We start from the raw sequence: 14,005 nt of genomic DNA, 5'->3' as shown, positions 1-14,005 counted from the left end.
GAACACATAGCCTGTTTGCACTATGGGACAGCAAGTTCTGCTCATAAGCTTCTGAGGAAATTCTCTTCTCTTCTGAGGAAGTGTTAAGCCCCCATTAGCTGCAGCTCGCACTTTGCACTCTGGCTTGAAGTGCTTTCTGAGAGAGGTCCGCAGCCAAATGCTCACGCTTTCTTAGCCCGTCAAGTGCACTTTATCAGTGCTCTTTAAGTGTATCCCTTGTTTCGGTCTTCCCTTGGCCTTTTCACTTTCATGCAGTTGTACTTTTCAGCTCACTGCTTGACTGCTGTTGCTTGATGTGGTTGTTGAGCTGCATGGCCGTGTTTTTTTTTTTTTTTTAAACCAGGGTTGTCAAGGTGATCAACCACGTTCACACTGAACTCATGTCGCAGGAACAGCTCTCCGCAGGACTTGTTCTATGATATCTGGAGTGATGTGAGCATGTGACTTGGTGCCTTCATTGGAACTGGCTTGATTTTCTAGCACATCCTAGTCTAACAGTTCTTCAAACACTTTTTGTGATCGATCGAGGCCGTTGCAGTTACGGCATACTATAACTACGAAGGGGTGTAACTGTTGTACACGCCTGACCAAGCACACGTGCTTTACCAGATGAGGTCACTTCCTTCCATTGCCTTGAACTAAGTAATAAATCATTTACAGGACATGCACATCTATCTGAAATGCAATCTCATGATTAACAGTATACCTCTGGAATGTATGATGGTTTATATATTATTATTTATCTGAGGAGATTTCTTTTTTGTTTTATAATGCTGACTGTAAATGTACTCAGTGATACTGGCAAATTAGAAATGGGGAAGAATAATTTACATGTCTGACTGCGTGCCGTTCTGACCTCGCTCTCCTTAGTCCCACAGGAAAGAAGTTCCGGAGCAAACCCCAGCTTGCCCGGTACCTTGGAAACACGGTTGATTTAGCATGCTTTGACTTCCGCACGGGCAAGATGATGCCCAGCAAGCTTCAGAAGAACAAGCAGAGACTACGCAATGACAACTTCAGTCTGTCCAAGGTATGGTATATAACAGAAGGCCATTTAAATTCTGATACATACACTGATAAATGGGAATGTAGCAGCTCATTTCTTTTATAGTTTGTAGTTTTCACTGTATGCTTTTGATGTTTTTTTTATGGTACAGTGGGTGATGCAATGTACTATTTAACTATAAATATAGAAATTTCCACCAGGTGTTCACAATCGTTCAGTATCTGAGGAAGCATAATTTTAAAGAGCACAGCTTGATCACAGCCGCAGGAAGCATCTCCGCGATGAGCAGCCTGTGATCTCCACAGTCTACCCACAAGCCACTGCTCCTACGCATTTCCTCTAAAAGCGTCTGATCCCTCACAGGCCCTCAGCCAGCCTTTGGGCTTTGACTTGCCAGTGACTGACAGAATCCCTTCTGTGTGTATTTTGGTCATTGGTGTTCGTCACAGTTAAATGGGCCACTGAGTGTGAGGAAATTATATATTGGGCTGCAGAGATGTATGCTGCTGACTCTGATAGAATTCTATATAACACAGTAATGCTTTTTGAATTTCAATCTCTATTTCAACATTTTTGCCTAACAAAAAATAATTCACACTCAAAACTGCCCAATCTGGCAACACTATGATGTGAATTTTAATACAATGTTTTGTATATAGACAAACATTAAGTATGGTAATATAAAACAAGCCAAAAATAATAAAAGTACAATTGTCACATAGTTATTTTTCTCAGAGTAGGAATGCAAGTAGTTGTGCTGCTTGTAAAAACAAATAGTTTGTTCTCTGCACGTCCCCGTATTCAATGGCAATAAGAACGTAGAATTATTGTAGTATTTTATAATTTTTTTTTTCTTGGTGCTTCGCAGGCACAGGATTAGATGCCGACTGTTTGTAGGTAATAAAACAATCTGTTCAGTACCAGTAGGCTTCACACACCTCAGGGGTCCGAAGGGAAATGATGTGATTGAGGCTATTTGTGTGCATAAGGTTCTCCCGGGAAAGGTTCCTTCCATGGCAACAACCGCGTGAACTGCTGCATGCTGTACTCATGTCCCTGATAGGAAGCAAGTGATTTTTTTTTTTTTCTTCAGTTACAGAATTCTAAGAAAGCCTTTTTATCATGAGTATAATCTCCCTGCAGTGGAACCTCAGTGTGCATCAAGCGCGCAGGTTTTCGGGCTGCACCTTACATCTGACAATACAAATACAGACTCAGGAAGGGACGTAAACAGAATAAAGAGCAATGTTGGCAATAAAGTGCTTTGAATTTCCTTTGGTTTCATGTGGCTGACATCTGAGGCAGAGGTTACCTGTGACTCAGTAGATATTTCCTCCTGTCTAATTGTCTCATTGCATAGCTTAGAAAGAGACTCCACTTCAGCCTTTCAGTAAACTGCAGATCTCACCTTTGTCGGTATGACCTAATGCAAAGGAAAATTGCTCCTATAAATTTATGACCTTTTCCCAAAGCATTTTTAATTTTGTGAAGATGCCTTCAGAAGAGTGAAGGTGGAAAGCGGCACTCTAGATAGGTGTCAGTTCAGGACATGGAGGGAGGAGCAACATGCACAGCCAGTTTATCTCCTTGTGCTGGCTATGCAATGCCACGTCTTATTAATTGTTCAAGGGACTTCTAGGTCTACCCAAACAAAATGTGGTACTTAATAGAGGGCACGTTGTCTGCCATTTCCACTGTGGTTTGGTAAACAAATACAATAAACCCAGTGAAGAGAAAAAATTGAAGACATTATGTTTTTTTTCTAATATGTAGAATTTCACAATGTAGTGATTAGTTTCAAATTGCTGCTGTGGTCCTGCTAGCACATGCTTTCTCTGATATCAGTAGAATTTAAGCATAGTGCTTGGCATGGCACGTGACATATTGAGCGCAACAAATGCATCCATGGCAATCGTAGAACATGGTATTCTGGTCAAGTGCTTACATCATCTCTGCTTGTCCAAAACCTGTTTAGGAGAGATGTAGTATAGCATTGATACCCACATACCATGTTTCTAAATCCAATCTAATGAAAAGTAATCCTTCTGAAATGATCACCAATCTGCATAACTTTGCATGGCAAATAATTTTGTAATATGCATGGCATGTAGGCAGACAGGCAGACAGATCCTGTAGACAGCTTGTGCATTCTCAAGATAATTGTGCCAGGTTTGTGTTTGTGTGACTCTGGTACAGTGGCTTAGCACTGTGTAACGGCTATTGTGTGTTTGTGTGTGCATTCACATGATGGAGGCTAATCATTGTGTTGGAGAACACCCTGGATTCACAGATAACAACAGCACTCACTGGTACCACCCTGAGCCAGCCAGTCAGCAGGCCAGGTTGGATCAACGCAGCTTTCCAGAGGTTTCTGTAAGCATGTAGCCTGAAAGGCCTCTGTGTCTGTCTGTCTGTCTACATTTACGGCAATGATCAGACGCCCTTAGAGTGCGTCTTGCTCAGGGACACCATGGTAATAAGTGGGTTTTGATCATGGGTCTTGTGGTTCATAGGCGAGTGTGTTACCCACTAGGCTACTAGGCCCTAGCTGGTATGTTCTGTAAGTTTGCTCTTGCACTGTACACAGGATTCACTTTTCTTTTTATCTAAGTAATATGCATATTTTCAAACCTCACTTATTAGCAACAAAGTACAGTATGGTAATACCTAATGGTAAAAATACATCAGTGTGTGTCTGCTGACCTTAAAATGCTAGAACTTGCATGTATGAAACACCAGTATGAATCAGCAACACAGGAGTGAACAATGCCATTTTTTGCATTTTGACTCTTTACTACATTAGACTTGAATCACTGTGGCACTAATCAAACTGTATTGCTACTGTATTAGCCAAATTATTATAAAAATATATAACACTTATAACCAATGAAGTAATACTGGTTAATATGTTCATCTTTCGTTAACCCTATTTGGACATGACGCACTTATAACAAATGAAGTAATACTGGTTAATATGTTCATCTTTCGTTAACCCTATTTGGACTGTCCAGTTTTTATTGGGACGTGTGCTTGTGCTCACCGTGCTGCCTCACACAGCCTATTTAAAATGCAGGGCTCATGTTCTGCTGAGCTCAGACCAAAGTCCTGCTGGGTGTAGTGGTGTGAGTGTGGCCAGCTGTTGTAATGTAATGATTAAAGCGACTTGTCCATGTTCCAGCCTGCTTCCCTCCTGGACTTCGGTTAGGCTGCCCTAGGCCTTCGCCCTGGCTCCATGCCTGGATCTGCCGCTCCCTCATCTCCTTGCGTGGATGCCAGGCTAGCTTTATACGACTCTCAGCTTGAGGTGTGTGTGTGTGTGTGTGTGTGTGTGTGTCTGTCATGGCAGGGTTCGGCCCTCAGCGCTCACTGCTCAGATAACATCTGAAGAATGCAGGGCCAGGTTCCTCACTCTTTAAAGACAAGCCTGCTCACATGCAGTCCTCGCACACGAGTGTGTGTGTGTGTGCTTGTGTGTGTCAGGACACTGCCTTCTGCCCACACTGAAATGATTGTGCACGCAGAAGCCCTCACGCTTACCCGTACCAACATGATTGCGTGTGAGAAGGGCTGGGTCAATTGAGGATTTTCATTTTGGGTGAGTGCTTCATGTAATGTCTCATTTATTGGTCTCACCATGTTAGAATGGGCCATGCTGAAGCCCGTGCATTGAAATTCGTTCTTAATACTCATTTCTTTACACATGCTGTAAATATTATGGGGACAATGTGTATTAAAAAAAATACACATTTCTGCTGTTTTGGTTTACAGTACTTTAGAAATTAAAATAAAACTTTACATGCCACCATGGACACAAACACAGAACTGCACCCAAAAAGAAGGGACTTATAAAAAGAAAAGAGAAATTGAAGTGATTGTCATTGTGAAACAGCCCACAGCACCCAAGGAAATGTGTCCTCTGCTTTTAACCATCACCCTTTTTGAGCAGTGGACAGCCATGACAGGCACCCGGGCAGCAGTGTGTGGGGATGGTGCTTTGCTCAGTGGCACCTTGGTGGCTTGGGATTTGAACCCGAAACCTTCTGATTATGGGGCCACTTCCTTACCCGCTAGGCCACCACTGCCCCTATAGTGAAGACTGTTCTGTCGCGTCTTTATTCTGTTGATCCAAACCTCCACAACTGAGATTAATCACACTACTCCCCCTGACTGCCCTCTCACCAAGCAAGCACATCTCCATGCTGCATATTGTTCTACACAAATCCTTCCCACTGCGCAGGTCACATGACCCCCAGAGCCTAAAATAAATCGGAATAAACAAGAGTCTTCTCTAGAATGTTTGCTCTGTGTTCGGAAATGCCCATGACTCCCTTCTTAACATGTTTTAAATCCAACTATTCTCAGGGTGGAAGGAGATGGACTGGTGGTGGTCTTTCTTTTTCTATGTATGTATGTAGTTTATTTTTATTTATTGCTAACACACGTCAGATTTTACTCCGCGGGTGCACAGCGGCTCCGTCTGACGTTCTTTAATGCTCAAGTAGACAAGCAGTTCAGTTAAGCGGGCGTAACCACATAGCCTTTTTACCCATAAGCCACAAGTGCATTCTTCGCAATTTGTGTCATCAAGCGAGACACGTTTGCACTCATTGTGGGCTCTCCTTAAAGAGGGTTTATGAATTCACAAGTGGTGTGTTGAACAGGCGATTGCTTACTTTTTTTTTTTTTTTTACGATACTTATTCAGAACGAAAGAACGGTTTAATCTTTGTGAAGCCTTTGTGTTTTGTTTCCCTGAATTTTTCTTGGTCACTAGCTCTTATCAGAAAACCATGCCACAAAGATAACTAAATCAAACAAGGAGCTGATCATGTCCCGCATCAGAAAAGCTTGTGGTTGAGTAACAGAAAGGTCACAATTTGCAAGTATTTTTTTGTCACAGTTTGTCTCTTTATTTTGTGGGTCGATGACCACACATGCTTAAAATTTTTTTAAATCTTTTTTTTTTTTATGTATAAATAGTCTGATTACTGGCTCACTGTGTCCTCAGCAGATCAGGACAACGCCCTTCCAGTGGTCCTTTAGGCCCAGTCATGCAGCTCCCCTGCTCTGTCTGACATGGAGCTCCTCTATGGGACTGTTCTGATCCTAAGCTCTTTTTATGGATCCCATGTAGACAGATATCTGCTGAACAGGCCATGCATAAGACTGAGAGACCGAAGGAAAGATAACAGGAGCAGTGGAGGGAGGGAGAAAGAAAGAGGCCATGAAAATAATTCCTCTCTGGTCTGCTGGCTTACAGACGCGGCACCTTCCTCCCTTGGCGTTGCTGTCGGGGCGGGCAGGGCGTCTCTTTCCTCGGCCTCGCTTTGCTGCTCCCTGCGTGTCATCACCCCACTCGCCCCCGCCCATTCTACCACCCCCACCCTGCTGCTCCTGCCAAGCCACAGGCAGGGCTTTAACCCCTGACATACCAAACTGCTCTACGCGCTACAAATATTCTTCACTTTGCCGTTTCAAGCGCAGAGCTTCTTGAAAATGCTTTTTTTTTTTTTTTTTTTTTTTTTGCCACACCCTGCTGGATGTTTGTAGACTATTGAGAGGGCGTTATTGGTCTCTTATGGAGTGACGAATACTTCTCGTAGGTCTGTTGTACGACAGTTGGAGCACTTATGGGCTTTACACTGACGCACACAGCGGCATTTTTCATCTTATTTATTGTGGCTGTCATTTTGGGCAGATATGGGATAGCTCCTGCCCTCCAGGAGAACATGACTCAGCATGGGAGGAAAGATCATATAGAAAAATCAAGTGTATCTCAAATCAAACCGTGCCTTGTCACAAATTCTGGAAATCTGCAGATTCCCTGATCAAAAAGAAAATGCAGCACCCATATAATTCAGTCCATTTATTATTGGTGGGCCTTAAATCTTAAGCATGAAGACCACCACCACTCCTCAGAGCATTTAAATGATTTGGTTGGCTCTCTAGCACAGGCTCTCTCCTGTAGCCTGTCTATGGTCCTGCAGTGGCTGTAAAGGTTGGTGTAAAGAGAGCTTTGGTCATTCTGCTTTGCCATTCAGAGAAGCAGCAGCACAGACGGCCCTGATTAAAACACATGTTTTCATCCGCATTTCATTCCTCTTGATTTCTGAAGCTGGCTTTATCTTATGTATTTCTATTATTATTAGTTTATTTTATTGATTTATGTCTTGTGGTTTATTGTAATGATACATGGTTTATATTAAGTATATATGCTGTGTAGTACCTGCTGAATTGTTTGAAATGTGCTTCATAAATAAATTTGATTGAATGCTACATACACAGAAACGGAGCATCCTGAGGAAATCTCATTGTGGGACTGGCTGAAAGTGGCTGAATTTCGGAAAAAGACTTCAGATAGAGTATTAGGGGGGCCGCTAATACCTATACAAAAGCAAAAAAAAATAAAAATCATTGTCGGGACCTTTTAATGTATAGTATTGTTTCAGTTACCATGACATTCATTCCTGTTCTCTCTCCCTGCATGCCTCTTCATCCACTCTACAGTTGTTGCCAAAAGTTTTGAGAGCGACACAAATACTGTTTTTCAAAGTTTGTTGCTTCAGCGTTTTTAGATCTTTTTGTGAGTTGTTTGTGGTGTATTGAAATATAATTACCAGCATTTTATAAGTTTCAAATGCCTTTATTGGCAGTTACATCAGGTTTATGCAAAGAGTCAATATTTGTAGTGTTGTCCCTAATTTAAGACTTCTGTAATTTGCCTTGACATGCTGTCAATCAAACTTCTGGGCCAAATCCTGACTGATGGAGACTCATTCCTTCATAATCAGTGCTTGGGGTTTGTCAGAATTTGTGGGTTTTGGATTGTCCACTTGCCTCTTGAAGACTGACCACAAGTTCTCGATTGGATTAAGATCCAGGGAGTTCCTGGCCATGGACGCAAAATGTCAATGTTTTGTTCCCCGAGCCACTTAGTTATCACTTTGGCCTTATGGCACGATGCTACATCATGCTGGAATAGGCATTGTTCACCAAACTGTTCTTGGATGGCTGTGAGAAGTTGCTGTCGGAGGATGTTTTGGTACCATTCTTTATTCATGGCTGTGTTCTTAGGCAAAATTGTGAGTGATCCCACTCTCTTGGATGAGAAGCAGCCTCACACATGAATGGTCTCAGGATGCTTCACTCTTGGCACGAGACAGGACTGATTGTAGTGCTCACCTTTTCTTCTCCAGACAATAATTTTCCAGATGCTCCAAACATTCAGAAAGGGGCTTAATCAGAGAAAATGACTCAGCAGTCCAGTCGCTGTACTTTTTGCAGAATATTAGTCGGTCCTTTTTTTTTTTTTTTCTTGTAGAGAAGTGGCTTCTTTGCTGCCATTCGTGACACCAAGCCAGCCTCCAAAAGTGCCAGGTTTATCTTTGAGTGATGAGAATTAAAGGCCTCAGATTGCCCATATTCGGTTACGCAGGTTTATTGCTCTGTGATTGTAAAAAGCAAAGCATTCAAGTACTTTTGAAGAGCACCTCCAGTTGTATTGAGTTTACAATGACTGCTTCTTGGATTGTGTGTGTGCGTGTGCATGCGCCAATGTCCATTTTATGACATGTGGAACGAGACACTGTTACTGTGTGAGTTTAATATCCTTTCACATTCATTTGCTCTGTATTCCATTCTGTACTTACAGGTTCGAGCCTGAGTGAGTTTTTATGTCCTCATAAAAAAATCATAAAAATGTTTTGCTTCAGATCAATAAAAAAAAAAAAAAATTAATGTGCCCCATTTTTTTGTCCTCTTGTCAGTGGTTTTGTTTTGACTTGGACAGCCAGACAGGTATGGTAATTTCTGTAGTTATTACTAAGACCTCTGATGTGTAACAACATGGTGTGTGTGAGTGTCATGCTATCATGTTTTTTTTTTTATTTAAATGTATAACTGAACATGCTTTGCAGAGAAGCAAACAGTTCTGTCTGTGCTTTCCAGTTCTTGTTCACTGGGTCATAGTAATGCATTGCTATGACATGCAGTTACATCCTTTCAGCTGGCTGATAAAATTCAGCTCTGAGCCAACATAAAATGTTTTCGTGCTGGCAGTCAAATATGAAAAGTGTAAATAAAGTAAAATAACTTTCTCTCTCTGTCCCCCTGCAGGGAAAACCAGACCTGAATACTGCTCTCCCCATCAGACAGACAGCGTCAATCTTCAAGCAGCCAGTAACCAAAGTGGTCAACCATCCCAGCAACAAAGTGAAAACAGACCCACAACGAGCCACAGAGCAGCCCAGACAGGTGAGATGGGAAATTGCTTATCCTCCTCATCCAATCTGTTATACCAGGTTTCTATCGGTTACCTGAGTGGGTTCGGGGTATATTTACTACTAATAAAATATCCTTCACTTCTCTCAAAGTGCTTCCTGTTGATCTCGAAGATGTAAAGCTGTGTGCAGAAAGTGAGATCAAGAGGGCTGGGGTGTAGAAATATTTTTTCTAAAATGGATTTATTAAAGGAAATTTTGACCACTGGTGTTTGTCCTGATCAGGGCTTCCCTACATCACAATAAAATTATGGCCTCAACGTGTGACCGATAACTCAGCCAACCTTGTTGTACTGGGTGAAAGGACGTGTCTGTTGCTGCTGGGCAGTTTTACTTTCACTCTGTCTTGCTCTGACATTCACTGCTGCTTCTCCAATTCCTGGAAAATGACTAATCTCGGTATGGTAAAGAGAGGCTGTTTGGCGATTTCCTCCCTCTTTGAATGTTCTGATCTTAGTCACACACACACACACCAGTGTGTCCTGTGCAGTGCAGCAGCGATGCAGCAACACGTAGGCCACAGCCGCGTACACGTCAGCAACCACCGGAGGCAGACAGGCGATTATCCCAGTTATGTAAGCTGTGCCGAACTGAGCTGAGCGATTGTGCCTCAGATCTGCCACATGAGGGCGTCAGAGGCACATGCGGTTCCAGACAGCAGAGCAACGTGTTGTGGGGAAATCGAAAGGTCACTTGTATAACTGGACTGAGTGGATTTTTGTGCTGCTGGAACAAGGATTTCTTATAGCGCCATTGTGTTCATGTATGTACACACTCACACATTTTTACATCATTTAGCAGATGCTTTTATCTAGAGCAACTTTCAACAATAGTTACAGGGACCGTCCCCCTCGAGACACTCAGGGTGTCTTGCTCAAAGAAACAATGGCAGTAAGTGGGGCTTGTGTTTTACCTACTAGGCCACTATCAAGTAGTAGCGGTGCTCGTGTTGCAATGAGAGTGTGGTTTAAACAAACCATGAAGGAGACAAGACCAGAGAGACAAAGACGTCTATTAAGAAACCATGGGGAACGAAGGTGAGGAACAAAATTGAAATGAGTACAGTCATAACAGTTCAGTTTTTTGTCAAGTGATTGTCATTGTGAAACACTGCAGCACAGCACACTTTGCACACAACGAAATGTGTCCTCTGCTTCCATGACCTTAGTGAGAAGTCGGCAGCCGTGAAAGGCGCAGGGGGAGCAGTGTGTGGGGACGGTGCTGTGCTCAGTGGCACCTCCGAGGTACCTTGGCAGTTTGGGATTCCTTACCCACTAGGCCACCACTGCCCCATCTAAAGCCAAATCTATAGAGAGTTCTAGACTTTGCTACACTTTCTGTGTTTCTGTGCTTCTGCGCTTCTGCAACGGTTATCATGGTTGTTCTTCATGGACCTCTGTGTAGGTCAATTTTTCAGTTGCTCAAATGTGAAATTGATTTCATTATCATGATCATATGGTAATACATGCACAACTATATTAGTTAATTGGTGAGGAAAATATGTTGTTCAGCCGAGTTTCTTGTTGTTGTTGTGCAATGACATCAATCAGCAGTGACATCTAGTGGGACCTGGCAGAAATGCCACTGGTGCTGCTGAAAGTGAATTGTTAAACACAGCACAGTGCACACAATGAAATTGTGATTTAAAATGTGGAACTCTTCATTTATAGGGGATATTAAAATGCTATTTGAATACTTATGTGATTATAGGAATAGAAAAGTGTTTTTTCAAATGACTGTCACCACTTGATCCCCCACTGTGTTAATGAAAGACAGAAAGGTTAGCAGCCACACCTGCTGCTCTGCTGGCCGCCTTGATTAGTGGAAGTGCTGAGTGGGAGCACTGGAATGTGTGGAGATCTTTCCCTTATACCCTGGTTCAAACTAGGAGCTGGCGTGGTGTTTGTCCCAAAAAGGGAATATCTGGTAAAACCTGTGAACGTCATGTTGATGCCTGAGGGTACATTTTCTCTTGATGCTTTGAGGCAGAATCCTTCATGAGGTGGCATGACGCAGTCACCTCACGTGCAAAGTACTGCATCAGTGCAGCAGACAGTGGACCAGGCCGGCTGCAGGGAAAAACACACCACTGACAGGCCAGGTCAAAGCTGCACACACACCATATATCTTGACCCTCAAGGGCAGTCATGATTAAAGGGGTGGATCTAGCAAGAAGCTCATTATGGAGAGAACAGAAAAGCAACAATGCCATATTTTTTACTTGTCTGTGAAGGAGAGTGAGGTTTAGTCGTTACTCTGGTATAAATCTGTAATCTGATGGTTCAGGTCTGCATTTGGCAGACAATGACTTGAAACACACGCATGCACACACATCCTCACACACCTCTGGTCCACCCCTCCCCTTTAACCCTTTGTAAAATAGCTGCAGCAAATTACCTATGAAGACATTATCTCAGGTAATCAAGGCTGGGCTGTAATACACCGTCCTTCAGGGGCGAGAGGGCTGGGAACGGGCCAGCACTGAGATCTGCGTGTTTGACACGGAAAACTCTGTAGCTGAATTGGCCTTGGAGCTTCATGTGGCCTGGCAGTGCACCAAAAAAACTCTGAAAATCTAGGGTATGCTGGAACAGCTAAGAGTATTGGTTTGGTTTTTTTCATTGCTTTTTCTACTCTGTCAAAAGGTTTGGCTTTCTTTTCATTTACAATAAACCAAAAAGACTTTTATTTTATTAAATAACCCAACATCCTTTTTTTCCTAATATCCTAACTCTCTAAAAACAACGACTTTTAACCTTCTCCGTTTATGTAGCTTTAAATGGGAATGAGGAGGGACAAGGAGGAAAGCAGCCTATAGAAGTAAGCGGGCATTCAAGGAAATTTTGTCATCAACACTTCTTGTTTGGTGCAAACAGGAAGTCGTGTCTTTGTTTTTCGAGATGAAAAAATTTAATTAACCCACTGGTTCTTCAGAGTCTCGTGTGATGGAACTGAAAAATTCATTAGTGCTCACTTTTACATCCAATCACTGAGGAACAGCATCTGTGAAAAAGACACCTGTCCACACCTTCAGACAGTCAGACTCCAACCTCCACCATGGCCAAGACCAGAGAGCTGTCAAAGGACACCAGCGACAAGATTGACTCATCTCAGTCTTGTGCAGGTGTACAATCTACTATAGGCAAGCAGCTGGGTGGGAAGAGATCAACTGTTGCAGCAAATTGGAAAGGGTGTCTGATGCATATTAAGGAAAGGATGAATGGGGCCATGTATCTTTCCAGTGAGATAATTGAAGATGAATTGTGATTGGATCTACCAGCATGACAATTATCCCAAACACACTGCCCAGGCAATGAATTAGTGGCTACATAAAAAGCATTACAAGGTTCTGGAGTGGCCTAGCCAGTCTCCAGACCTCAATCCAATAGAATCTGTGTCCAGCGACAGGCCCAAAACATCAGAGATCTTGAGAAGATTTGCATGGAAGAATGGGCCAAAATATCAGTGTGTGCAAACTTGGTGAAGACCTTACAGGAAACGTTTGATCTCTGTCATTGCCAACCATGGTTTGAGGTGAACTTTTGCTATTGGTCAAATACTTATTTACTCAAGTACTCTGCACAATTTTGCAAATAAATTCTCTAAGAACAGTAAAAAGCGATTTGTTGGATTTTTTTTTTTTCATTCTGTCTCTCACAGATGAAGTGTACGTATGATGTAAATTACAGACCTATCTTACCTTTTTAAGTGGGACAACATGAATTGGTGGCTGCCAATTTTTTTGCCCCTCTGTATCTCACACAGATGTGCTTTAGGGTATCCATGGCATCACTTTATACTAGGCTACTTTTCACTTAAGAAGTGCAAAATATTGATTTGTGATTGATTTAACCTTAACTCCCTTTGAGGAGTGTCATATTGTTTATGATATGTATTTGAACGGCAACATAGTTGGACAGCCAGTGAATGTCTCTCTGTAAAGCAGGATGGGAGAATTGGAAGGGTCACTTTTTGCATCTCAATAGCAAAATGGGCTCCGATGGCTGAAGAGGATTGGCTGTTCAAGGAGACCTTGTTTCACAGGAGACATGAGTCCACAGCTCTCTCGGTTGAGTGACATTTGATGCGAACAAACTCACTCTCTTCTTTCAGATTAGACCCTAAGGTTTTACCACACATTATTTGTGCCTGTGCATGTATTTTTAACTCCATCTATGGCACTCACTTGTAAGGACCATGAAATATGGAAATCCAGCGTTTTGTGTCTTTGCTCACCACAGGATAGGCCGGGGTATCTCTAGGTGTGCCTTGCCCTGTTTGAGCTCACTGTAATATCATTAAAAGACTCATTAGAATTATGCTATTACAGTACATCTTTTTTTACATTGGCCCTACCTCTGAGAGGAACAAATTAATTTCAAAATTGGGAAAGCCAGATCGATGCATCACTAGTTTGAACATATGTAGGTGGAAAGAATGAGAGTTGGTGTATTCACAAGAAGTTTGAATAAAGTGCTTGTCCTCTTAAAAAAAATTGCTTGTCCTCTTAAAAAATTGCTTGCAATATGTTCCTTAATACAATAGGCATTTATGTACACATAGACACATGTACATGTTCTCTCTGGCTCTCCTTGTTTTGCCCTCGCCTCGGGCGTTAGGCCAGGACCAACTGCTCTCTGCGAATGGAGTCTAATTGGGTCCTAACTGTTCACAGCATCTGGACAAAAGCAGAGTGAATTAGCATTGAACCGAAGAAGCCG

At 42.5% G+C, this 14,005-nt stretch overlaps 1 protein-coding gene across 4 annotated transcripts in view; it reads left to right on the top strand.

Annotated features, from left to right (window-relative positions):
* mbd2 (methyl-CpG binding domain protein 2) overlaps positions 1 to 14,005 on the top strand; it is a 33,585-nt gene that overhangs the window by 7,821 nt on the left and 11,759 nt on the right. For all 4 annotated transcript variants that reach the window (XM_028973694.1, XM_028973695.1, XM_028973696.1 and 1 more), the window contains exons 3-4: positions 871 to 1,030; positions 9,121 to 9,258. In XM_028973694.1, the coding sequence (XP_028829527.1) occupies positions 871 to 1,030; positions 9,121 to 9,258 (298 nt within the window). The remainder of the gene's footprint in view (positions 1 to 870; positions 1,031 to 9,120; positions 9,259 to 14,005) is intronic.

This window comes from Denticeps clupeoides, chromosome 3, assembly GCF_900700375.1.
Source record: "Denticeps clupeoides chromosome 3, fDenClu1.1, whole genome shotgun sequence".
Lineage (NCBI taxonomy): Eukaryota > Metazoa > Chordata > Actinopteri > Clupeiformes > Denticipitidae > Denticeps > Denticeps clupeoides.
This window is presented reverse-complemented; position numbering and strand designations above follow the sequence as displayed.